The 26,923-nt window shown below is 44.2% G+C and overlaps 1 protein-coding gene across 1 annotated transcript; it reads right to left on the bottom strand.

Annotated features, from left to right (window-relative positions):
• Positions 1-26,463, bottom strand: klhl8 (kelch-like family member 8). Its single transcript, XM_036936808.2, has 10 exons — positions 26,346-26,463; positions 17,657-17,879; positions 15,927-16,475; positions 14,246-14,432; positions 13,855-13,998; positions 6,986-7,097; positions 6,669-6,837; positions 5,621-5,780; positions 4,604-4,805; positions 1-2,724 (listed from the first exon to the last, which is right to left on the bottom strand). Exons 2-10 carry the CDS (start codon positions 17,855-17,857, stop codon positions 2,601-2,603), a joined length of 1,848 nt encoding a protein of 615 aa, XP_036792703.1. The 5' UTR covers positions 17,858-17,879; positions 26,346-26,463; the 3' UTR covers positions 1-2,600.
• Between the last annotated feature and the right edge of the window lie 460 nt (positions 26,464-26,923).

Raw genomic sequence — 26,923 nt, 5'->3', positions numbered from 1 at the left:
TGGAGCCATATCATGGATAATGACAGATTTATTATAGTAACATCAACAAAAATGAAGATTTTAGCTATATAAAATACAATTGCAAAGACACAGCATTCATCTGAACCAATAGCAACACATTTACAAAAGCATGAACTTACAACTTACATTCTATATGTTCTATATTACAGCTGGCAAGTCAGTACACACCCCTGGTGTACAGTATGACACACCAGAGGTATTACAGTTCTATTGTAGAATACAACAAACCAATGATGCAACAATTCAATATTCCCTTAAAATGGAGGGTACAAGAGAAAATATGCATATAATGGAGTGTACAGAACATTAAGGACCATCAGACCGGCCTCAATTCGTCGGGGGGGGGGGATGGACTCTACAAGGTGTCCAAAGCGTTCCACAGGGATGCTGGCCCATGTTGACTCCAGTGTTTCCTAAAGTTGTGTCAAGTTGGCTGGATGTCCTTTGGGTGATGGGCCATGCTTGATACACATCGGGAAACTGTTGAGCGTGAAAAACCCAGCAGCTTTGCAGTTCTTGACACTCAAACCGGTGCACCTGGTACCTACTGCCATGACCCGTTCAAAGGCACTTCCGGCTTGCCCCATTAAATCTTTTGTCTTGCCCATTCGCCCTCTGAATGGCACCCATACACAATCTATGTCTCAAAAATCTTTCTTTAACCCGTCTCCTCCCCTTCATCTACACTGATTTGAAGTGGATTTAACAAGTGACATCAATAAGGGATCATAGCTTTCACCAGGATTCACCTGGTCAGTCTGTCATGGAAAGAGCATGTTTTCCTAATGCATATCATCTCTTCAAACATGTGTATTTCTAAATCAAAGTCTTGGGTCAATCTGTTGACCAACAACAGTCTCACAATCAAATCCAGAATTACCTGAAAGGCCTTGAATTGACCAGGAGGAGTCACAAGAAAATAAGGTTGAGGAAAAATCTTCAAACACAAGGCCTCAAAAAAAAAAAAAAAGAGAGCAGACACTCACTGTCAAAACAGGTTGAAAATAGCATAAACATTTCCATAGGACACAATATAGTGAAACCCCTGACGACTCTAGGAAGATAGTGCACAACAACAAGACAGTAAAGAACAACACTAAAGATAAGCACTAATTTCATAAAAACTTCCAAATATAAAAATATAAAATCGGAATCATTTGGCAGATAAGAGGATTCATCTCTTCACACGTCTGAAAGCACACTTGTTTACTGACAGCCCAGCCATCTTTGAGTAGAACACAGAGAGTATGAGGGTTAGCATTCTGCTAAGACCCTAGACTGTTTGTCCTGAGAGTCGTCACTAGTCCCTCAGTCATTTTAAAACTGCACACGTTCAGTCTGGTAACAGAGATATGCATCAACCTCTTATTGCTTCACAATTTAGTCCAACTCTGCCAAAGACCGCCATAGATTAAACTATCTCGATTAGAATCAGTCTGAATGATTGTTTCAAAACGCATAATACAGGCTACAGCTAGCTAATGCTAACACGAAAGCGGTTTCAGCATCACGGAGCCTACAGCGGATAGATCTGAATGAAAGCCCTGAAATCCTCTATGTCTATGTGTGAGTCAATAGAATGTCAGATTATTATTTTAAATCCCAAACACTATTCTGCTCAGAGTCTTTACTTCACAGCTTTCCAGCCTCCAGATACTGTCCATACTTCACAGTGCTCTCTCTCATACTGTTTTATATGTGAGAGACTGCTGGGAACCCTAGGAAGATCTCTCAGTTCAGACAGTGATGATTGTGAAAGTGAGGTCTGACAGAACGTAGGTACTAACCGGTTCAGACAGTGATGATTGTGAAAGTGAGGTCTGACAGAACGTAGGTACTAACCGGTTCAGACAGTGATGATTGTGAAAGTGAGGTCTGACAGAACGTAGGTACTAACCGGTTCAGACAGTGATGATTGTGAAAGTGAGGTCTGACAGAACGTAGGTACTAACCGGTTCAGACAGTGATGATTGTGAAAGTGAGGTCTGACAGAACGTAGGTACTAACCGGTTCAGACAGTGATGATTGTGAAAGTGAGGTCTGACAGAACGTAGGTACTAACCGGTTCAGACAGTGATGATTGTGAAAGTGAGGTCTGACAGAACGTAGGTACTAACCGGTTGCTCTTAAAAATATACAAGTTGATATGCAAGGCCTGTCTAATGAGACATCTAAAGCGCAACGATCAGTCAGCTATTTTCTTTCGATAAAGTTCCAAAGCAGTCAAAACGCAAAGAAAATCTATAATTTTTTTCAAAATACACCAATCACTGAATTGCATCTGTAAACATCACAAAAAGAGAAAATATATGGATTGTTTGTAGATCAGTCCTCCACTGATAAGGTTCAGTCCGAGAAGTGTCTTCAGCTGAATAATAACAATGCACACCACCTAACATAGTGAGACTGGTTACATTACAATCAGTGCTAAAGGGAAGTGCTGCTTTAAGGACAGCTGCTCCTAGTCAGTGTCCGGTGCAGTGTGATTGAGTGCTTGTGGCTGTGCGTGGGATGGGTGCTGTTCTGTGCACGTCTGATCTTGTGCAGTTTTCCCGGGTCAGCCTGTGGTCAGACAGCGGTCACATGCAGTCGACCACATTGCTGGAGCCCTGGCCCACGTCTCTGATCTGGCTGATGTGAGTGGAACAGACGGCCACTCCGGCTCCTGCCCGGCAGTGAGAGACAGACCCCACCAGCTCCCATCTGAGGAACACACCGTCAGACCAGGTGGTTACAGTGCCTTGCGAAAGTATTCGGCCCCCTTGAACTTTGCAACCTTTTGCCACATTTCAGGCTTCAAACATAAAGATATAAAACTGTATTTTTTTGTGAAGAATCAACAACAAGTGGGACACAATCATGAAGTGGAATGACATTTATTGGATATTTCAAACTTTTTTAACAAATCAAAAACTGAAAGATTGGGCGTGCAAAATTATTCAGCCCCTTTACTTTCAGTGCAGCAAACTCTCTCCAGAAGTTCAGTGAGGATCTCTGAATGATCCAATGTTCACCTAAATGACTAATGATGATAAATACAATCCACCTGTGTGTAATCAAGTCTCCGTATAAATGCACCTGCACTGTGATAGTCTCAGAGGTCCGTTAAAAGCGCAGAGAGCATCATGAAGAACAAGGAACACACCAGGCAGGTCCGAGATACTGTTGTGAAGAAGTTTAAAGTCGGATTTGGATACAAAAAGATTTCCCAAGCTTTAAACATCCCAAGGAGCACTGTGCAAGCGATAATATTGAAATGGAAGGAGTATCAGACCACTGCAAATCTACCAAGAACTGGCCGTCCCTCTAAACTTTCAGCTCATACAAGGAGAAGACTGATCAGAGATGCAGCCAAGAGGCCCATGATCACTCTGGATGAACTGCAGAGATCTACAGCTGAGGTGGGAGACTCTGTCCATAGGACAACAATCAGTTGTATATTACACAAATCTGGTCTTTATGGAAGAGTGGCAAGAAGAAAGCCATTTCTTAAAGATATCCATAAAAAGTGTTGTTTAAAGTTTGCCACAAGCCACCTGGGAGACACACCAAACATGTGGAAGAAGGTGCTCTGGTCAGATGAAACCAAAATGGAACTTTTTGGCAACAATGCAAAACGTTATGTTTGGCGTAAAAGCAACACAGCTGAACACACCATCCCCACTGTCAAACATGGTGGTGGCAGCATCATGGTTTGGGCCTGCTTTTCTTCAGCAGGGACAGGGAAGATGGTTAAAATTGATGGGAAGATGGATGGAGCCGAATACAGGACCATTCTGGAAGAAAACCTGATGGAGTCTGCAAAAGACCTGAGACTGGGACGGAGATTTGTCTTCCAACAAGACAATGATCCAAAACATAAAGCAAAATCTACAATGGAATGGTTCAAAAATAAACATATCCAGGTGTTAGAATGGCCAAGTCAAAGTCCAGACCTGAATCCAATCGAGAATCTGTGGAAAGAACTGAAAACTACTGTTCACAAATGCTCTCCATCCAACCTCACTGAGCTCGAGCTGTTTTGCAAGGAGGAATGGGAAAAAATTTCAGTCTCTCGATGTGCAAAACTGATAGAGACATACCCCAAGCGACTTACAGCTGTAATCGCAGCAAAAGGTGGCGCTACAAAGTATTAACTTAAGGGGGCTGAATAATTTTGCACGCCCAATTTTTCAGTTTCTGATTTGTTAAAAAAGTTTGAAATATCCAATAAATGTCGTTCCACTTCATGATTGTGTCCCACTTGTTGTTGATTCTTCACAAAAAATACAGTTTTATAACTTTATGTTTGAAGCCTGAAATGTGGTAAAAGGTCGCAAAGTTCAAGGGGGCCGAATACTTTCGCAAGGCACTGTATGTATTATGATAAAGTGTAACTCACCAGACTTAAAACTAAAAAATGATTAGACCCTCTTTAAGTAGAAAACAGTTGCTCATCTGTGCTAGAGCCTTGAGTATACCACACCTGGGTGAAATACTTTGGTGTGCTTGTTTAAACTTACATAGTGCAACCTCTTCCTTGAACCTGAACAGTAACCCTGCTCTCTCTCTCTCTCTCTCTCTCTCTCTCTCTGTGTCTCACCTGTTCATACGGGGGTCGAAGGCCTCCACTGTGTTAAGATAAATGTTTCCGTTGTGGCCACCGACTGCGAACACTCGACCCATGACCGTGGCCACGCCCACTCCGCCTCGGGGCGTGGTCAGCTCAGAGACGTAGTTCCAGCGGCACAGACGGGGGTCCAAACGTTCCACGGAACTCAGCGGGGAGTTGTCATCAAAACCGCCTGACGGAAGATGGGTGGGGGGGGTTCAGTAACACCTCGGTGGAGCCCTGACTAACAAACTATGAATGAGCCATTTCAGAGTTGAAGGCTTGTACACGTCGTTTCCCGAATAAAGTAAGTTGTGTACACACTGTAGGATAACGGCTCAATCAGTACAAGATGTGATATGAATAGCAAACCCGGTCAGTGAAGCAGCAGGCAATAAAGATCCACTCCTCTGCCCAGCGAGGTCAATGCTTATGGTAGACTGAGATAATCAGTAGCCTAACCTCCTCCACAAACACAGCCATGCTGACTCATTTCAACTAGGATTCAGCTAAGAGTCCGGCCAGAGCTGCGAAACAGACTCTACAAATTCAGCCGATAACATCACCCCACCCTTATAGATCACTTTTAAATCAGTAACCAACTTGACAAAGCATGACATTTTCTCTTTTCTGTCTCATGTTTACAAGCCAACCCTTTGTGTGTGAGAAGCATGTGACCCATGTTAAATAGCAGCCAGTAGAACGGGTGGTAAACACTGATAGGAAATACAACGTGACAGTGATCTGTGGTTGTCTCACCTCGTTCAGTTGTTACTGTAAGTCAATCACATCTTCTAAATCAGTGTTTCCCAAACCAGGTCCCGGGGACCCCAAGGAGTGCACGTTTTGGGTTTGGCTCCAGCACTACACAGCCGATTCAAATAATCATAATAATAATAATGTGCCCCCCCTTCCCCTCCCCCCTTTTGGGTCCCCAGGACCTGGTTTGGGAAACACTGTTGTAAATGATTAGCATGTCAATTCAGTAGTACTGTGCTGTGTTCTTACCCACGACATAGAGGCACCCGTTCAGCTCACTGACTCCGTTCCCTGCTCGTCTCTGGCCCATCTCCCTGACCTCTGTCCACTTGTTGAGGTGGGGGTCAAACCTCTCCACACTGGACAGAGAGGCCACACCGTCGTTACCTCCCACAGCGTACACATGACTCTGACAGGACAGGACAGGACAGGAGAGGGTTAAGACAAGTGATTCTCAGTGCTTGAAGTGGAGTGAATTAGGTGCTGCTACTAGTGTTGGAACTAAGCCGATATATAAGAGAGGCTCAGCAATTCAAGAAGAACAACATTTGAGGTGTGTTCCTATTACCGACAGGAAAGGTCTGATGATTATTGCCCACGGACATGGTCGGACTTCAATCACACAAACAGCACAGGGAATAAAATCTCTTTACTGAATGGTATAAATGGTTGTAAAATACTCTTCTGTGAGGAGGGTAATGTCACCCGTCGAGTGTTAAAATTAAGTTTCTTCATTCACAGCCATTAAACTCTTAACTGATTTAATGTCTACCAATACAGTGCCCTCCTTTGAGAGACATTGGAAAACCTCCCTGGTCTTTGCAGGGGGGGTTTAAACCTCCCTGGTCTTTGCAGGGGGGGGGGTTTAAACCTCCCTGGTCTTTGCAGGGGGGGGGTTAAACCACCCTGGTCTTTGCAGGGGGGGGGGGGGGGGGGTTAAACCTCCCTGGTCCCAGTGAGATTCCCAGAGTGAGTCCATGCAACTTATTATGTGACTTGTTAAGCAAATGTTTACTCCTGAACTTATCTAGGCTTGCCATAACAAGGGGGTTGAATACTTATTGACTCAAGACTTTTAAAACTTTACATTTTTTTAATACATTTGGAGAGAAAAAAATCTCAAAACTTAAATCCACTTGGACATGGGTATTGTGTGCAGGCCTGTGACACATCTCAAATTCAGGCTATAACACACGGAAATGTGGAAAAAGTCAAGGGGTGTGAATACTTTCAAAGGCTCTGTATAATACTGTATGTTCAGTGCAACCATGTAGCCATGCTGTTCCGCTGTTCTTACCCCTAAGGCCACAGAGCCCACCCCTCCTCTGGGTGTGTTCATGGACGCCACAGCAGTCCAGCGGTCGCTCTCGATATCGTATCTCTCCACGTCGTTGAAGCACGAGTTGTCATCTAGGCCTCCGATGGCGTAGATAGGACCTCCCAGAGCTGCCAGAGCTATGCCCCTTCTACACACGTACGAGACAGCATTGACAATAGGGCAGTATATCAGAGTGATTATAATTAGGGATCTTTATGGTCGGCTGAAAAACAACATTTCTTAAAACAAAACTCATATTAGAGAATTCCCACCCCCACCCCCCAGACATGACATACCTCTTAGTGTTCATGGAAGCCTTCATCATCCACTTGTTGGTGAGAGGATCAAACATCTCCATGTTGCCCAGGTGTTCACTACCATCATGCCCCCCTACTGCATACACTTTACCTGAGGACACCAGAGCAACGTTAGGACTACGAGACCATAGACAACTCACAACCTGACATATACTAAATATGGTCAACTCCACAACTTTTTTTTACAGTTTTAATTCTACACATTTTGCCATGGGTGCGAAGAGAAAAATGTGCAGTTTTAGAAGTAACTGTCCGGTGAAAATATCACTTTTAAAAAAGTTATTCCGTTAGCTCATACCCAAAATAATGTTGTGGACTCATTTTATACTTGTATTTGTGACCAAAGCATAAATTGGAGAAGAAAAAAATAATGTCTCAAAAAAATTCTTGCTATTTCCTCATTGAGTATGATGTCATATTCCTGAGGAGGATGAGCTGGCCAATCAGCAGTCTACTCATACGTTTTATGACAGTATACGCCCACACCATTCTGTTGTTGGGGTACGCACACACACACACCATTCAAACACAGAAAAGCTTATTTTTAACATAATTAATTAACATTTTTTTTGTCAGGAAAACTATTTCACCCATATTGTAAGTAATTATAGGTCATATTTCATAGAAATCTGGAAACACTGGACAATTACTTTAAAGCACATTTTCTGCAATTCCACACATTGTGCCATGGCTTATGCTGTGTTCTTATGGTATCCGAGTGACTCAAGCATATCAAAATCAAATGGGGACACCATGCCATTTTGGGATTTGTTTTTATTCTCCCTGTCTAGTTATTATTCTGGTGGTTGTTAGTTCTCAAAGCTTATCTTATTTTAAAATATATAGGTCCATTATCTTTTCTACATACTTTACATCTGATTTTAGTGATTTAAGTTTACACTGAAAACGTTTTACCATCCTGGGAGAAAAAAAAAACTATATATTTTTTTAGTAGTGGCCACAATTTATGAATGAATATAGGGGGAAACAATGCTGGAAGACAACGGAATTAATAATGGCAAATAAGTCTGGCTGCACAGTCGCTTGGCAAACATACTGTAAATTGAGAAATCATGTGACTAAACTTAACAAAAAGAAGAAACTGTGCTATGAAACAGAGAAATTATATTAAAAAATGATAGTGAAAAGCTTTGGAGCACCTTAAAATGACATTTTGGGCAAAATGGTGTCCATCATTGAATCAGATGGCTCACTCATCACAAAACCCACTAATATTGCCAACTACTTCAATTATTTTTTTATTAGCAAGATTGGCTTCCGTAAAGTGAGTGTGGAAGAGGTGAAAAACGTATTGTTGTCTATAAACAATGACAAGTCACCTGGGTCTGACAACTTGGATGGAAAATTACTGAGGATGATAGTGGACAATATTGCCACTCCTATTTGCAATCTCTACAATCTATGCCTACAGGAAACTCATTAGGCTACCCAAAAATAGCAAAGCACCCTTTACTGGCTCTAACAGCTGACCAAATCAGCCCGTTACAAACACTTAGTAAACTTTTGGAAAATAATTGCTATTTCACCCCCCAAAAAATGTAAATGCTACAGATTTTCTGCACGCTTACAGGGATGTGCATTCAACATGTACAGCACTTACACAAATGACTGATGATAGACAGAGAATTTGATAATAAAAACATTGTGGGAGCTGTTTTGTTAAGACTTCAGTGGAGCTTTTGAAATGATCGATCATAATCTGCCGCTTGAAAAACCTGTGTTATGACTTTACATCCCCTGCTATATTGTGGATTGAGAGTTACCTGTCTAACAGAACACAGAGGGGTGTTCTTTAATGGAAGCCTCTCCAACATAATCCAGGTAGAGTCAGGCATTCCCCAGGGCAGTTGTCTAGGCCCCTTTTCAATCTTTACTAATGACCTGGCACTGGCTCTGAGTAATGCCAGTGTGTCTACGCATGCTGATGACTTAACACTATACACGTCAGCTTCCACAGCGACAGTAATCACTGTAACGCTTAACAAAGAGCTGCAGTCAGTTGCAGAATGGGTGGCAGGAAATAAGTTAGTCCTAAATATATTTCTAAAACTAAAAGCATTGCATTTTGGGACAAATCATTCCCTAAACCTCAACTAAATCTTGTAATGAATAATGTAGAAATTGAACAAGTTGAGGAGACTAAACTGCTTGGAGTAACCCTGGATTGTAAACTATTATGGCCAAAACATATTGATACAACAGTAGCTAAGATGGGGAGAAGTCTGTCTGTAATAAAGTGCTGCTCTACCTTCTTAACAACACTATCAACAAGGCAGGTCCTACAGGCCCTAGGTTTGTCACACCTGGACTACTGTTCAGCAGCGTGGTCAGGTGCCACAAAGAGGGAATTAGTCAAATTAAAATTAGCCCTGAACAGGGCAGCACGTCTGACCCTTAAAATGTACATGGAGAGCTAACATGAATGTCAATCTCTTCCATCTCAAAGTAGAGGATTGACTTCATCACTACTGTAAGAAGTATTGAGATGTTGAATGCACCGAGCTGTCTGTTTAAACCTGTTAAGGATATGGCAGACATACGCCCCCTTTGGAGAGATTGGGTACCCCTAGTAAACTGGAAAAAAAATCTGTCAAAAATAGAAAACACTCTAAAGATTCTAAAACCGTTGGAATTATGTCTGTAAGTATAGCAGAACTCACAGGGCAGGCATTCTTCCAAACTAGTTTTTGTGGCCATGAAAGTTGGAGCAACTTTGACGTCATGGCCCCCACCCTTCCCAACGAGCTATGATTCTGGGGACACTTTCTATCTCTTCCGCTAGATGTCCTCTTTCATTAGAGCTTCAAATCGTTCAAATCAAATTGACCCTATGGGAGTGAAATTAGTGCGTGCCACGAGAGAATAGGCTGTGCGTATGGGCGCGAATTGGTCCCAGCCATTCCTTTGTTTCCAGCACTCAAGAGAAGGGCAGACGATGGCCGATTGAATTGAAGTTTGTTTTGCATGTCTAAAACATCATAAAGCTTGCTTCTGCACTTAGTTTGACCTGTTTAGTCGACATATAATGTGTAATTTTGAAGTTTTGATGCGCAACTTATCCGGACCAGAGGACGTTTTGGGTGCATTTCAGCTGATGTTATTAGCAGTAGCTAATACAAAGACGCAAGACTTGAAACCAAACGATGTATTGGGTAAGTATGAAGCCTTCCAGAACATTCTGAACGAAGACCATCGAAGGTAAGGGAATATTTATGCTTAAATCTGTGTTTCTGTTGACTCCAACATTACGTGGAAATGTAGCTTGGAACTGAGCGCTGTCTCAGCATATGGAATAGTGTGCGATTTCTGTAACGTTAAAAATAAATCTAACACAGCGGTTGCATAAAGAAGCAGTGTATCTTTCTAACTATATGTAGAACATGTATATTTAGTCAAAGTTTATGATGTCTATTTACGTTATCTTGCCGCGCTACATAGATTTCCTGCGGGCATTTTTGAGTAATTTCTGAAGGTGAACTCACTGTAAATGGACATTTATGGATATAAATGGCATATTATTGAAGAAAAAAAATATGTACTGTGTAATATGTCATATTACTGTCATCTGATGAAGATTTTCAAAAGGTTAGTGAGCGATTTATTTTTTAATCCTGCGTTTGTTGATTGCATGTTTTGGCTATTGAAATGAGCTGTGTCTGGTGGTGGTTTTACATATATATGTGCTATGTTTTCGCCGTAAAACATTTTAGAAATCTGACTTGCTGGCTAGATGAACAAGGTGTTTATCTTTCATTTGAGCTATTGGACTTGTTAATGTGTGGAGGTTAAATATTTTTAAGAATATTTTTGCGTTCCATGCGCCACCGTTTCAGCTGAACGTGGGAGGGTTGATCCCCAATTGGGAACCAGTATCGTAGACAGGTTAAACTACTAGTACACAGCTCAGACACCCATGCATACCCCACAAGACATGCCACAAAAGGTCTCTTCACAGTTACCAAGTTCAGAACAAACTATGGGAGGTGCACAGTAGTACATAGAGCCATGACTACACGGAGCTCTATTCCACATCAAGTAACTCAACCAAGCAGTAAAATCTGATAAAAAAAAAAAAACGGATAGAAATACACCTTATGGAACAGCGGGACTGTGAAGAGACAAATGCATTTACATATGATAATATACGCACTATACTAGGGCTGTCCACGACAAGGGCTGTCCCCAAACAACAAAAAAATCTTTGTAGACCAAGTCATCTGTTCCAAACGATTGGTCGACATTTTAAAACGTGTATTTTTCCATATATAGGTGTTGATTAAAATCTAAATGTTTGAATAAAATCAACTATATGTAGGCTACTGAGCTTGTCTGATGCTTTAAGCACCGTGATTAAAAAGGAAGACACACAAATTACTAAAGAGGGAGCCAGAGATCAATATGGCCTTACAGATCAATATAGTCTAACCAGAAGAAGACAACCTGTTCCAGACCCTCCTCCCGTTGCTGCAGGCTTTCGTAGCAGCCATTACGCTCCTGAAGTTGCCGGTAATAGGCTACACCCGCGGTCTGCAACATTTTTTCCATGTGGAGTGCCAAGTTATCCTACCATTTTTACTGATCCGAGTGCCCGTTATGATTTTCAAATGCACATTTTCATGGATCAGATTCATTTAAATTTATAATAAAAAGTCTTCATATCTCAAAATGAAATGTTATGTGGTGAATCAAAATGATATGAAAATAATACAAATCTAAAAGTAACTTCTATTGCCATTACGTAAAAAATAGCCGACATAAAGCCATCAAAATAAAAAAAATTGCATCCTGCAGGTTGAAAATATCCAGGAAAAAAATAAATATCCTAGAAATCACATTGGCTACACATGGCCTGTCTACAAGGAACTTGAAACATTGTATCAACTATTAACTTAGTCTGGCCCAGTGCCAGAAAACGTGCAACATTTCCTTCCCTCAGAGTTTCCTGCAAAAATGATGTCCAGACAGACACAGCTGTGGGCTATTTGCACAAGGGATAAGAAGTAATCAGGTAGGCCTATTTTTTTTTGACGTTTTCACCAAATCAGAGCATGACATTTTTTCCCCTTTCATGCCAAGTGGTTATCGATATGGAGAGAGCAGGAAAGACTTTTCAAATTGACAATATTTCCACATCATGTTTTTTACATCCATTGAGAAAGACTGACTTTGTTTACTTGCTGTTGGAGGTGAAGAAAAAGTTACTTTGAGAAGCTCCACAGTGATGGTGAGTTAAGCCAATCAGAAACAGTATCAGATCCCCAAGTGGGCAGATGTATAAATCAGGTGATCCTACATTGGAGCGCAGGCCAGGTATCCTAGGCCAGGTAGCCTAGGCCAGGTAGCCTAGGCCAGGTAGCCTAGGCCAGGTAGCCTAGGCCAGGTTCTATGCGTAATCAGGGGCGGGTCCTTACCCCACATTGACAGGAGCGACACAAACAAAAGACAATGAATAAATTGACAACTTGTAAATTGAATAAAATTAACCCAAACTTTTTTCTCACAAGTGTATCCTAGGTTGTGCGCTCTGCAGGAAACGTGTCCAAGCAGACAATGACAACGGTATGACTGTAATAACAACATACTGAATGCATTAACAGGAATTACCGTAGCAAAAAAAATATGGGATCCATAATAAACCCCAGGAAGAGTAGCTGATGCCTTGGCAGGAACTAATGGTGATCCATAATAAACCCCAGGAAGAGTAGCTGCTGCCTTGGCAGGAACAAAATGGGGATCCATAATAAACCCCAGGAAGAGTAGCTGATGCCTTGGCAGGAACTAATGGTGATCCATAATAAACCCCAGGAAGAGTAGCTGCTGCCTTGGCAGGAACTAATGGGCATCCTTAATAAACCCCAGGAAGAGTAGCTGCTGCCTTGGCAGGAACTAATGGGGATCCATAATAAACCCCAGGAAGAGTAGCTGCTGCCTTGGCAGGAACTAATGGGCATCCTTAATAAACCCCAGGAAGAGTAGCTGCTGCCTTGGCAGGAACTAATGGGCATCCTTAATAAACCCCAGGAAGAGTAGCTGCTGCCTTGACAGGAACTAATGGGGATCCATAATAAACCCCAGGAAGAGTAGCTGCTGCCTTGGCAGGAACTAATGGGGATCCATAATAAACCCCAGGAAGAGTAGCTGCTGCCTTGGCAGGAACTAATGGGCATCCTTAATAAACCCCAGGAAGAGTAGCTGCTGCCTTGGCAGGAACTAATGGGGATCCATAATAAACCCCAGGAAGAGTAGCTGCTGCCTTGGCAGGAACTAATGGGGATCCATAATAAACCCCAGGAAGAGTAGCTGCTGCCTTGGCAGGAACTAAATGGGGATCCATAATAAATACAAATAATCTCAGACTCTGTGCTCTGACCATCCCTGAGAGATTCCACACGGCCCCCCTAACCACACGGCCCTCCTAACCACACGGCCCTCCTAACCACACGGCCCTCCTAACCACACGGCCCCCCTAACCACACGGCCCTCCTAACCTGAGGAACTGTGGGTTAACTGCCTGTTCAGGGGCAGAACGACAGATTTTCACCTTGTCAGCTCGGGGGTTTGAACTTGCAACCTTTCGGGTACTAGTCCAATGCTCTAACCACTAGGCTACCCTGCCGCCCCATGGCGGAGTAGCCTAGATGGCTGCTCTCCCAACACACATCTATTCTCTATCCTTAATCTGCAAAGCATTCAGTGAGTACAGGGGGAAAAACAGCACCTAAGACCAGTTTTAAAGTTCTGGCTCTCTATCCATTTTCTATTCCCCCCCCTTCCCTCCCCATCCTCCCCATCCTCCACCTCTCTCTTGCCCTCCCTCCATCTCTCACCTCCTACAGAGATGACTCCAACATGTCGTCTCCTACTGTTCATCTCAGGTCCAAAGAACCAGCTGTTCTTGCTGATGGAGTAACACTCGATGCTGCGGAACGGGTCACCAGAACCACCCCGCCCGCCCACACAGAACAACACACCTGAAGACGAGGCAAAGGTCAGGGGTTAGAAGGTATGACTTAAAAAAATATGTTTTATTTTTTAAACACCACACACTGCAATGCCAAGCTCAACACATGAATATCCACCCTGAGGAATCAATCAACGATTTAGGGTTTAGTTATTTGTCAGGCACGTAAATATATAACATTAAGATTGTTCTGCAATGTCCTCAACACTTTCACATAGCTGATTGACGATTAGTTGGACAAGCTGCCAATCTGTTACCTGCAGTGTGTTTCCTAGGCGTTGTTCTGACTGAATACTCAAAGTCCGGGACCACCTTGTTGCTGAGATGCAGGTGATAGTTCCTGGCCTCATCCAGCAGATCTCTGCAGCTCAGGTTCCCTCTGATCATCTCCTCTTTGGCCACCGTGGCCGTCAGGAAGTCTACTGGGAGCAAGGGGAGACGCACCTACAGGAGGTATGGATACACAGCACACAGTCAACACACGCAGCACACAGCCAACACACGCAGCACACAGCCAACACACGCAGCACACAGCCAACACACGGTGCACACAGCCAACACACGGTGCACACAGCCAACACACGGTGCACACAGCCAACACACACTGCACACAGCCAACACACACTGCACACAGCCAACACACACTGCACACAGCCAACACACACTGCACACAGCCAACACATTCAACACATTCAACACAGTCAACAGGGGGTCATAAACGTTAACACAGAAGCATCTGTCCTGCAGGGCAGAAACACAAACACAAACACTACACACACACAGTGTCAAACACCACACACACACAGTGTCAAACACTACACACACACACACACACACACACACACAGTGTCAAACACTACACACACACACAGTGTCAAACACCACACACACACACACACAGTGTCAAACACCACACACACACACACACACAGTGTCAAACACTACACACACACACACAGTGTCAAACACACACACACACACAGTGTCAAACACTACACACACACAGTGTCAAACACTACACACACACACACTGTCAAACACTACACACACACACACTGTCAAACACTACACACACACACAGTGTCAAACACTACACACAGTGTCAAACACTACACACAGTGTCAAACACTACACACACACACACAGTGTCAAACACTACACAGTGTCAAACACTACACACACACACACAGTGTCAAACACTACACACACACAGTGTCAAACACTACACACACAGTGTCAATCACTACACACACACACACACACACACACACAGTGTCAAACACTACACACACACACAGTGTCAAACACTACACACACACACAGTCAAACACTACACACACACAGTGTCAATCACTACACACACACAGTGTCAATCACTACACACAGTGTCAAACACTACACACACACACACAGTGTCAAACACTACACACACACACACACAGTGTCAAACACTACACACACACACACACAGTGTCAAACACTACACACACAGTGTCAAACACTACACACACACACAGTGTCAAACACTACACACACAAACACCGTGTCAACCACCACACACACAAACACCGTGTCAACCACCACACACACACACACACACACACAGTGTCAAACACTACACACACACAGTGTCAAACACTACACACATCTACAACTAAGTATTGATGAGGAAAATGTTCCACAAACACAACACACTACACACAGCACCTACAAGCCTGTGACTAAGGCTGCGTTTACACAGGCAGTTCAGGCTGCGTTTACACAGGCAGTTCAGGCTGCGTTTACACAGGCAGTTCAATGGTTTTCACTACATGGTCTTATGACCAATCAGAAGTGTACAAATCTAATGCAATTGGACAAAAGACCCAACTAGTGGAGAGAAAAATAAATAAATATTAGAATTGGGCTGCCTGTGTAAACGCAGTCTTTCAGACCTACCTGAGTCATGATCTGCTGCAGCCAGGCCTCGTGGTGTTGAGGGTTATTCTTCAACCACTTGACAGCAGCGGTGTACACCTGAGTCTCAGAGTGAATGTTCAGATCACTGGAGGACAACAGGGTTCTCAGGTGAGGAGGCGACACGCACGGGAAGTCCTCGCAGTCCACCACTTCCCGGAAGTGCTCGCAAGCGTAGCGATCTGCCATGTCCATCAGGTCGACGCGGTTGTGGCTCTCGGCAAAGGTGCGGACAGCCAGGCAGTTGGAGGGGTGGAAGTGGGCCTTCATGTACTCACAGCAGGCTCTGGCTACCAACTCTACCTGCAGTATACAGGCTGCGTAGAGGAGGGGCTGTACGTTGTCCACTGTCAGGGTCAGACGGGAGGAGTAGGCGAAACGCACCAGGTCGTGGATGGCGTCGCCGTCAAAGTCCTTGATCTCAATCAGGTCCTGTTTGGCCTCGGACATCTCGGACAGGAACATGGCCCTGAAGTAAGGGATGACACAAGCCAGCACCAGCTTGTGGCATGGTATCAGCCTGCTGCCAACCTTAACACAGGGAGAGAAAAGGAGAGAGAGAGAGAGAGTTAATGCAAGCTCACACGTTATTCATTCCCTGAACTATTCAGTCCATAAAAAGTTTTGTTGGTTAATTTGTGTCTTTAAAAAATATATATATATATATTATAGGCTTAACTGGTTCCCACCAAACTTCACAAAAACAGACATAAGTTTTTGCCTTGGAGACAAATAGAATTAGGAATTAGAATACCAGAATGGACATGAACCTTCTTATGATGGGATAAAGGGCAGCCATTTTGGTCAGGGAGTGGGTCAACCATGGTTTGCCAGCGCTTTGATAAGATAGTGTAAAATGATGAATTTTGAATCATTTTTCTGCCCTGTATGTTTGTTAGCCAGACTGTTTTAGAGGAATGATTCCCAAAATGATTGAAATTAAAATGGCAATATTCCATTGAAAAAAAATGCAGTCGATCCACAGTCATACACTGGCTGACGTCAGATAAGGACTTAGACAGCTGTAAATGCAAGTACTACGAACATTTTATCATAATAGTACTCACAGCTTTCCAAGAAAACTAAAAAAGTAGACATTTACATATTTTACAGGCTATAAACCCAAATAAACTGTATTTATAATTATGACTATTTTAAGTTGACAATAATTATTACACAATTTATGATATCACATGCCTTACTTTTATTTTCCTGCATAAGTCAAATCCGGATTAAGCCTCTACTGCCATTGGCTACGTGCCGCTGGGGCAGCAGGTAGCCTAGTGGTTAGAGCATTGGGCCAGTAACCGAAAGCTGGATCGAATGCCCGAGCTGACAAGGTAAAAATCTGTCGTTCTGCCCCTGAACAAGGCAGTTGACCCACTGTTCCTAGGCCGTAATTGAAAATAAGAATTTGCTCTTAACTTGCCTAGTTAAATAATGGTAAAATAAAAATGTTTTGATACAAATTCTAATTAGACTGGTTTGGATTTCTCCCGGACCAATATGGCTGCAATTTTCATTCCATTCTGGAACTTTGAGTGTTAATGACAGCTCAGCCCCTCTAGTAATTTAATAGCATCTCTATGCTTTACCCATTGTTTGGCATACCCATTTCACAAATAGCTAGTAGCCAAAGAGCTAGTGACTGAGCATTGTGAACACTATAAAACCCCACTCTGCCCGTCCCTCACGTCTATGTCCAGACCTACCTTCAGTGTGACATCACAGAGCTCCCCCACTTCGTAGAACTGCCTCAGGGAGTCGTGGAAGTCCTTCCATGCCTCATAGGCCTCAAAGACAAAGGATCCGTCGGGCTCAGAGTCTCCATCGGGCCTGGTGGTGGTGGTGGTGCTCTGACGGTTCTCCTTCTTCTGCTTGGCATGCTCCGGCACCATGTCGCCTGGAGCCATCACAGTCTACAGGGAGTCAGACCTGGGAGGAGGGAGAGAGGGGCAAGATGAAGGGTAGAAAATTCAGAGAGCTTGTTAGAAGGAAAGGGGGAGGGGGGAGGGGGGGTTAGCCTTGTCCTGTACATTTATAGCCAACCAAATGTTCCCAGTCAGTGGAAAAAAGAGGTCAAGCTAATTCTCACAAGAGGCTAAATGTATGATGACACGGTTGGGAGTAAAGAGCTGTAGACTGGAGACGCCATTGAGCTCCTGTGTGAGGTGTCTCTCTCGCTGTCAAACTGATATGGCACAGGCCTATAAAACAGAGCATCGCTAAGCACATTTCCACCCACATTCGACAGATTATGTGGCTTCTCTGGTGAGCTTTCTGCTGCTGAATAGACTCCCTGAGACAATGTGGCCATAGACTCCAACGCCCCCTCGTCACTATTCTTAAGGACAGAAGACATTTTGCAGAGATAATGTGGCCAAACGCTCCACCGCCCCCTCGTCACTATTCTTAAGGACAGAAGACATCTATTGTAGGGGTGTAACATTCACCATTACACAACCATTACACAACCATTACACAACGGTCCTAGTCTCCATTATGGCTCTAATCTGATAGTGGGGTAGTAGATGCCTAGTCTCCATTATGGCTCTAATCTGATAGAGGAATTGGGGTGGTAGATGCCTAGTCTCCATTATGGCTCTAATCTGATAGAGGAATTGGGGTGGTAGATGCCTAGTCTCCTTTATGGCTCTAATCTGATAGTGGGGTGGTAGATGCCTAGTCTCCTTTATGGCTCTAATCTGATAGTGGGGTGGTAGATGCCTAGTCTCCTTTATGGCTCTAATCTGATAGTGGGGTGGTAGATGCCTAGTCTCCTTTATGGCTCAGATCAGGTACCATAGTACCATTAGAGCCATAGTATACACTTTAGACATGCATCATTCACACAAACACCCAGCTCAGACGGGCCCAGCTCAGAGAGGCCCAGCTCAGAGAGGCCCAGCTCAGAGAGGCCCAGCTCAGAGAGGCCCAGCTCAGAGTGGCCCAGCTCAGAGGGGCCCAGCTCAGAGTGGCCCAGCTCAGAGGGGCCCAGCTCAGACGGGCCCAGCTCAGAGAGGCCCAGCTCAGAGAGGCCCAGCTCAGACGGGCCCAGCTCAGAGAGGCCCAGCTCAGAGTGGCCCAGCTCAGAGAGGCCCAGCTCAGAGAGGCCCAGCTCAGACGGGCCCAGCTCAGACGGGCCCAGCTCAGACGGGCCCAGCTCAGACGGGTCCAGCTCAGACGGGCCCAGCTCAGACAGGCCCAGCTCAGAGTGGCCCAGCTCAGAGGGGCCCAGCTCAGAGGGGCCCAGCTCAGAGAGGCCCATCACAGAGAGGCCCAGCTCAGACGGGCCCAGCTCAGACGGGCCCAGCTCAGACGGGTCCAGCTCAGACGGGCCCAGCTCAGACGGGCCCAGCTCAGACGGGCCCAGCTCAGAGAGGCCCAGCTCAGAGAGGCCCAGCTCAGACGGGCCCAGCTCAGAGAGGCCCAGCTCAGACGGGCCCAGCTCAGACGGGCCCAGCTCAGACGGGCCCAGCTCAGACGGGCCCAGCTCAGAGAGGCCCAGCTCAGAGAGGCCCAGCTCAGACGGGCCCAGCTCAGAGAGGCCCAGCTCAGAGTGGCCCAGCTCAGAGAGGCCCAGCTCAGACGGGCCCAGCTCAGACGGGCCCAGCTCAGACGGGCCCAGCTCAGACGGGTCCAGCTCAGACGGGCCCAGCTCAGACGGGCCCAGCTCAGACGGGCCCAGCTCAGAGAGGCCCAGCTCAGACGGGCCCAGCTCAGACGGGCCCAGCTCAGAGAGGCCCAGCTCAGACGGGCCCAGCTCAGACGGGCCCAGCTCAGAGAGGCCCAGCTCAGAGAGGCCCAGCTCAGAGAGGCCCAGCTCAGAGAGGCCCAGCTCAGAGAGGCCCAGCTCAGACGGGCCCAGCTCAGACGGGCCCAGCTCAGAGAGGCCCAGCTCAGACGGGCCCAGCTCAGACGGGCCCAGCTCAGAGAGGCCCAGCTCAGACGGGCCCAGCTCAGACGGGCCCAGCTCAGAGAGGCCCAGCTCAGACGGGCCCAGCTCAGAGAGGCCCAGCTATTGAACGCCATTAGCAGCAGATTTTAATTTAGAATGGAACATAAATGTTGATGCAACAAATGTTTAGTGCATTTTGTTCACTAATTAAATCAAACCTAATTGTTTCAAACCAAAACGTAGCATTCCTGTATAGTATCAGAACCCGTGCATCTACACTGAGCAAAAATATAAACGCAACATGTAAAGTGTTGGTCCCGTGTTTCATGAGCTGAAATAATGATCGCAAAAATGTTCCAAACATCAAAGATTATTTCTCAAAAATGTTGTGCACAAATTTGTTTACATCCCCTGTTAGTGTGCATTTATATTTTTGTTCAGTATAGATACGTATTGAATCGTCTTGAAAGACAATATGGAAGAATACAGAGCAGTCATTCCCTCAGCAAGGCAACGAAACAAACAAAATGTCAGTCTAGAGAAAGTGGAGTCGCAATTCAACGGCCCAGACACGAGACGTACGTGGTAGAGTCTACAAACAATCACGGACTACAAAAGGAAAACGAGCCACATCACGGACAGCGACGTCCTTCTTCCAGACAAGCTAAACACCTTCTTTGCCCGCTTTGAGGATAATACAGTGCCACCGATGCGGCCTGCTACCAAGGACTGTGGGCTCTCCTTCTCCGATAGCCGTGTTAACCGTGTTAACCCTCGCAAGACTGCCGGCCCAGACAGCATACCTAGCTGTGTCCTGGGGCCCCACAAGGGTGAATGCTCAGCCCCCTCCTGTACTCCCTGTTCACTCATGACTTTGTGGCCATGCACGCCTCCAACTCGATCATCAAGTTTGTGACATTGGGTGCTGTAGGTGTCCTGGAGGGCAGGTAGTTTGCCCCCGGTGATGCGTTGTGCAGACTGCACCACCCTCTGGAGAGCCCTGCGGTTGAGGGTGGTGCAGTCTTTTGTTGATTTTATATATCAACATTCCAACCTCATTTAGCATGATCTATTCAATTATGGCATAATTCTACTGTTTGTATTAATTTATATTTTGAAGGCTAACCACAAAGTCCACTATTGTGGCTAATCCTTATGGTGGCTAGCTTCAGATAGATGGGTCATACCACCATTAATCAAATAAGAACGGTCTTATAAATGAGGGTTATTTTAGATGACAACTAGCGCTATATAGCTAGCTAACTATAGCTACTGAAACAGATGTCGTTTTGCTATGTTTTGGGGAAGAACATTGTTTGCATCCATGAGCTAGCTTTTTTTTAACGACCAGCACTGTAGGTGCGCGAGACAACTTTACCAGCATCATAGCACTGTGTTATGAAATACGAGTGATGGTGTAATCCATGTTTAATAACTACGTAAAAAATGTATGAAAGCGTTAAATTATTATGTGACGTGCAGCCATTTTCAGTTCCTGATTGGTCAACAAGCTTATTTGACACGCCAAATAGTGTTATTTGACGTCTCTTTTTTGACATGCAAAGACCCAAACGGCGTTCCATAGAAATTCTGGTTGAGAATGAAACGACTGAACAATGAAACAGCACAGCAAGTAAGTGAAAGAAATAGGTTTTGATGATGTTTTACTGGTAATGGGGACATATGTAAATGCCAACTAAATACATTTTTGGTCAGTGTGGTGTGTGTGTAACCTTTATTTAACTAGGCAAGTCAGTTAAGAACATATTCTTATTTACAATGACGGCCTACCCCCGGCAAAAACCCGGACGACGCTGGGCCAATTGTGCACCACCCTATGGGACTCCCAATAACGGCCGGATGTGATACAGCCTGGATTCGAACCAGGGACTGTAGTGACACCTCTTGCACTGAGATGCAGTGCCTTAGACCGCTGCGTCAACTATTTAACTGTACGAGAATGCTTAAAAGGCCGCAAATTTTTTTTATATTGATTATCGGTATCGGGTTTTTTGGCAAGGAAAATATTGGATATCGGTATTCTAATATATAGTATTAGTATACATTAAATTAACTGCCTGCATTTGGACATGGAGCAATTAGTGCCTGTAGCAGGGTTTATGGACAACAGGCATGTAGAAGGTGCTACAATGTAGCCAATGTTGACATTCTAAATAGCATGCTAGACAACCAACAATGTAAATTACACTTGGCTAACTTAGGGACGATTGCTATGCTAACCAGTATTTGGCAACTAGCTAACCAACCATCTGTTCCATGCTTATGTTTTCAACCAAATAAGTGACACAAGCTAGCTGATGAGAGTTTTCATCTGTATTCATCTGTCTACATACCACCACAGACCGATGCAGGCACTAAAACTGCACTCAATGAGCTGTATACCTCCATAGGCAAACAGGAAAACGCTCATCCAGAGGCGGCGCTCCTAGTGGCCAGGGACTTAAATGCAGGGAAACAAATCAGTTTTACCTCATTTCTATCAGCATGTTAAATTTGCAACCAGAGGGAAAAAAATTCTAGACCTCCTTAACTCCACACAGAGACGGGTACAAAGCTCTCCCTCACCCTCCATTTGGCAAATCTGACCATAATTAGATCCTCCTGACTCCTGCTTACAAGCTAAAATTAAAGCGGGAAGCACAAGTGAATCGGTCTATAAAAAAGTGGTCAGATGAAGCAGACGCTAAACTACAGGACTGTTTTGCTAGCACAGACTGGAATATGTTCCAGGATTCTTCCGATGGCATTGAGGAGTACACCACATCGGAGCCGGTGCAGTACGATTCGATCTTAGTCCTGTATTGACGCTTTGCCTGTTTGATGGTTCTTCTGACGCCATAGTGGGATTTCTTATAAGCTTCTGGGTTAGAGTCCCGCTCCTTGAAAGCGGCAGCTCTACCTTTTAGCTCAGTGTGGATGTTGCCTGTAATCCATGGCTTCTGTTTGGGGTACGTACGTACTAGAGGTCGACCGAGTAATCGGCATGGCTGATTGTTATGAAAACTTGAAATCGGTAATCTGCATATTTGGACGCCGATTACATTGCACTCCACGAGGAGTCTGCGTGGCAGGCTGACCACCTGTTACGCAACTGCAGCAAGGAGCCAAGTTAAGTTGCTAGCTAGCATAAAACTTATCTTATAAAAAAAAACAATCAATCTTAACATAATCACTAGTAAACTACACATGGTTGATGATATTACTAGCTTGTCCTGCATGGCATATAATCAATTTCGGTGCCTGTTATTTTATCATTGAATCATAGCCTACTTCGCCAAACGGGTGGTGATTTAACCAGCGCTTTCGCGAAAGAAAAAAACACTTATTGCACCAATGTACCTAACCATAGGCATTGATGTTTTTCTTAAAATCAACACACAAGTATATATTTTTAAACCTGCATATTTCGTTAAAAAAAAAATTTGTAAAAAAGAAATTCATGTTAGCAGGCAATATTAACTAGGGAAATTGTGCCACTTCTCTTGCGTTCTCTGCAAGCAGAGTCAGGGTATATGCAGCATTTTGGGCCACCTGGCTCATTGCGAACTGTGTGAAGACCATTTCTTCCTAACAAAGGCCATAAATAATTTGCCAGAATATTACATAATTATGACATAACATTGAAGGTTGTGCATTGTAACAGCAATATTTAGACTTATGGATGCCACCCTTTTGATAAAATACGGAACGGTTCCGTATTTCACTAAAATAATAAAACGTTTTGTTTTTCGAAATGATAGTTTCCGAGTTTGACCACATTAATGACCTAAGGCTCCTATTTCTGTGTTTATTATATTATAATTAAGTCTATGATTTGATAGAGCAGTCTGACTGAGCGGTGGTAGGCAGTAGCAGGCTCATAAGCATTCATTCAAACAGCACTTTCGTGTGTTTTGCCAGCAGCTCTTCGCTGTGCTTCAGGCATTGCGCTGTTTATGACTTCAAGCCTATCAACTCCCGAGATTAGGGTGGCAATACTATAGTGCCTATAAGAACATCCAATAGTCAAAGGTATATGAAATACAAATGGTAGAGAGAGAAATAGTCCTATAATTCCTACAATAACTACAACCTAAAACTTCTTAACTGGGAATATTGAAGACTCATGTTAAAAGGAACCACCAGCTTTCATATGTTCTCATGTTCTGAGCAAGGAACTTAAACGTTAGCTTTTTTACATGGCACATATTGCACTTTTACTTTCTTCTCCAACACTTTGTTTTTGCATTATTTAAACCAAATTGAACATGTTTAATTATTTATTTGAGGCTAAATTGATTTTATTGATGTATTATATTAAGTTAAAATAAGTGTTCATTCAGTATTGTTGTAATTGGCATTATTACAAATAAATAAATTCAAATTGGCCGATTAATCGGTATTGGCTTTTTTGGTCCTCCAATAAATCGGTTTCAAGCAGACGACCATAGTCCCTGTGCCCAAGAACACGAAGGTAACCTGCCTAAATGACTACCGACCCGTAGCAGTCACGTCTGTAACCATGAAATGCTTTGAAAGGCTGGTCATGGTTCACATCAACACCATTATACCAGAAAACCTAGACCCACTCCAATTTGCATACCGCACCAACAGCTCCACAGATGACGCAATCTCTATTGCACTCCACACTGCCCTTTCTCACCTGGACAAAGGGAACGCCTAAGTGAGAATGCTATTCATTGACTACAGCTCAGCGTTCAACACCATAGCGCCCTCAATGCTCATCACTAAGCTAAGGATCCTGGGACTAAACACCTCCCTCTGCAACTGGATCCTGGACTTCCTGACGGGCCGCCCCCAGGCGGTAAGGGTAGGTAACAACACATTCGCCACGCTGATCCTCAACACGGGGGCCCCTCAGGGGTGCGTGCTCAGTGTCCTCCTGTACTCCCTGTTCACTCATGACTGCACAGCCAGGTGTAACGGATGTGAACGGCTAGCTTAGTTAGCGGTGCGCGCTAAATAGCGTTTCAATCGGTGACGTCACTTGCTCTGAGACCTTGAAGTAGTGGTTCCCCTTGCTCTGCAAGGGCCGCAGCTTTTGTGCTTTGTGGGAGCGATGCTTCGTGGGTGACTGTTGTTGATGTGTGCAGAGGGTCCCTGGTTCGCGCCCGGGCATGGGCGAGGGGACGGTCTAAACTTATACTGTTACACAGGCACAACTCCAACACCACCATTAAGTCTGCTGATGACAACAGTGGTAGGCCTGAATCTCCAACAACAATGAGACAGCCTATAGGGAGGTCGTCAGAGACCTGACCATGTGGTGCAAGGACAACAACCTCTAACTCAAAGTGATGAAGACAAAGGAGATGATTGTGGACTAGAGGAAAAGGAGGACCGAGCACACCCCCATTCTGATTGACGAGGCTGTAGTGGAGCAGGTTGAGAGCTTCAACTTCCTTGGCGTCCACATCACCAACAAACAAACAAACAAACAAACATGGTCCAAGCACGTCATGAAGAGGGCACAACAAAACCTACTCCCCCTCAGGAGTCTGAAAATATTTGGCATGGGTCCTCAAAGGTTTTACAGCTGCACCATCGAGCATCCTGACGGGTTGCATCACTGCCTGGTATGGCAACTGCTCAGCCTCCAACCGCAAGGCACTACAGAGGGTTGCGGTGTCAGAGGAAGGCGCTAAAAATTGTCAAAGACTCCAGCCACCCTAGTTATAAACTGTTCTCTCTGCTACCGCACAGCAAGCAGTACCAGAGCGCCAATTCTAGGTCCAAGAGGCTTCTAATCAGCTTTTACCCCCCAAGCCACTCCTGGACAGCTAATCAAATAGCTCCCCAGACTATTTGCATTGCCGCCCACCCCTACGCTGCTGCTACTCTGTTATTATCTATGCGTAGTTAAGAACTCTATACCTACATGTACATATCACCTCGACACCGGTACCCCCTGAATATAGCTGCACTATTGTTATTTACTGCTGCTCTTTAATTATTTGTTATTCTCATCTCTTCCTTTTTTTCGTATTTTCTTAACTGCATTGTTGGTTAAGGGCTTGTAAGTACGCATTTCACTGTAACGTCTATACGGGTTGTATTCGGCGCATGTGACAAATACAATTTGATTTAATGTATGGTTGTTATGCTAGCTCACTTGCTAATGATGCTAATGACTGTTAGCTGGGTAAATAGCTAGCTAGAGCTAGCGGTATTCATAAGTCTCTCATATCTTTGCGATATTATAACTTAGAGTATAAGTGTCGGTAGGAGTATGAACAATCATAAGTAATAGCTTTACTGGTGTAGTTAAATGTTTTGCTAGTTAAACAAGCAATCTGTTCAAATTCATTGGTTAGCAAGAAGCTAACGAACGTTAACAAGCTAAGCTGAAAATTAGCTACTAACGTTACTCATGAACTCATGCAAGATGTTGGAGAAAACGAATTACTGTTACCCTCGCTGTACATTTACTACATGGAACACGTTGAGCCAATCTACATGAGACAAATGTATTTTTCTGTTACCTCATATTGTAAAAATTCAATCCCACTTTCATTTACAGGCACAGAAATGAAACCATTCGACTCGCTCTGGACGATATGGTGCGTGCGCAGACATCAATTCGGGACGTTTCTTGATATCAGGAAATAACCATTGGTCCCTGCCATTGGTCAGTTCCGGTGTTATGAGACTAATGTTCTCTCGACACTGATTATTTGTTTTTATTTCATCTTTATTTAACCAGGTAGGCCAGTTGAGAACAAGTTCACATTTTCAACTGTGACCTGGCCAAGATAAAGCAAAGCAGTTCGACACAAACAACAACAAAGTTACACATAGAATAAACAAACATACAGTCAATGATACAATATAAAAAAAATAGTATATCTACAGTTTACATAGCAAGTTAGGATAATTAACTAACAAAAAAAAGTTAGGATAACTATCGTGGTTAGGAGAATAGGGTTAAGGTTAGGCGTAGCTACAGTTTTCCCCGGGCGAAAGAAACGGCCACGGACTAATGGCGAGTATCAATGGGTGTAAATTCATATCAAGAAACGCCGATAACAGAAAACGACCCTAATTGCGGTCTGCAATTACA

Source organism: Oncorhynchus mykiss, chromosome 12 (genome assembly GCF_057628025.1).
Source record: "Oncorhynchus mykiss isolate SJ-2025 chromosome 12, ASM5762802v1, whole genome shotgun sequence".
NCBI classification, from domain to species: Eukaryota; Metazoa; Chordata; class Actinopteri; order Salmoniformes; family Salmonidae; genus Oncorhynchus; species Oncorhynchus mykiss.
Note: the sequence above shows the minus strand (reverse complement) of the source record. Positions and strands in the feature narration are given on the sequence as shown.

Coding starts and splice junctions, on each gene's coding strand:
- klhl8 (XM_036936808.2), bottom strand. CDS start 17,857: ATGGCTCCAGGCGACATGGTGCCGGAGCATGCCAAGCAGAAGAAGGAG. Junction 13,999..14,245: donor GCCTAGGAAACACACTGCAG/GTAACAGATTGG, acceptor CCTCGTCTTCAG/GTGTGTTGTTCTGTGTGGGC. Junction 4,806..5,620: donor CGGGTGCCTCTATGTCGTGG/GTAAGAACACAG, acceptor ATCTTCCGTCAG/GCGGTTTTGATGACAACTCC.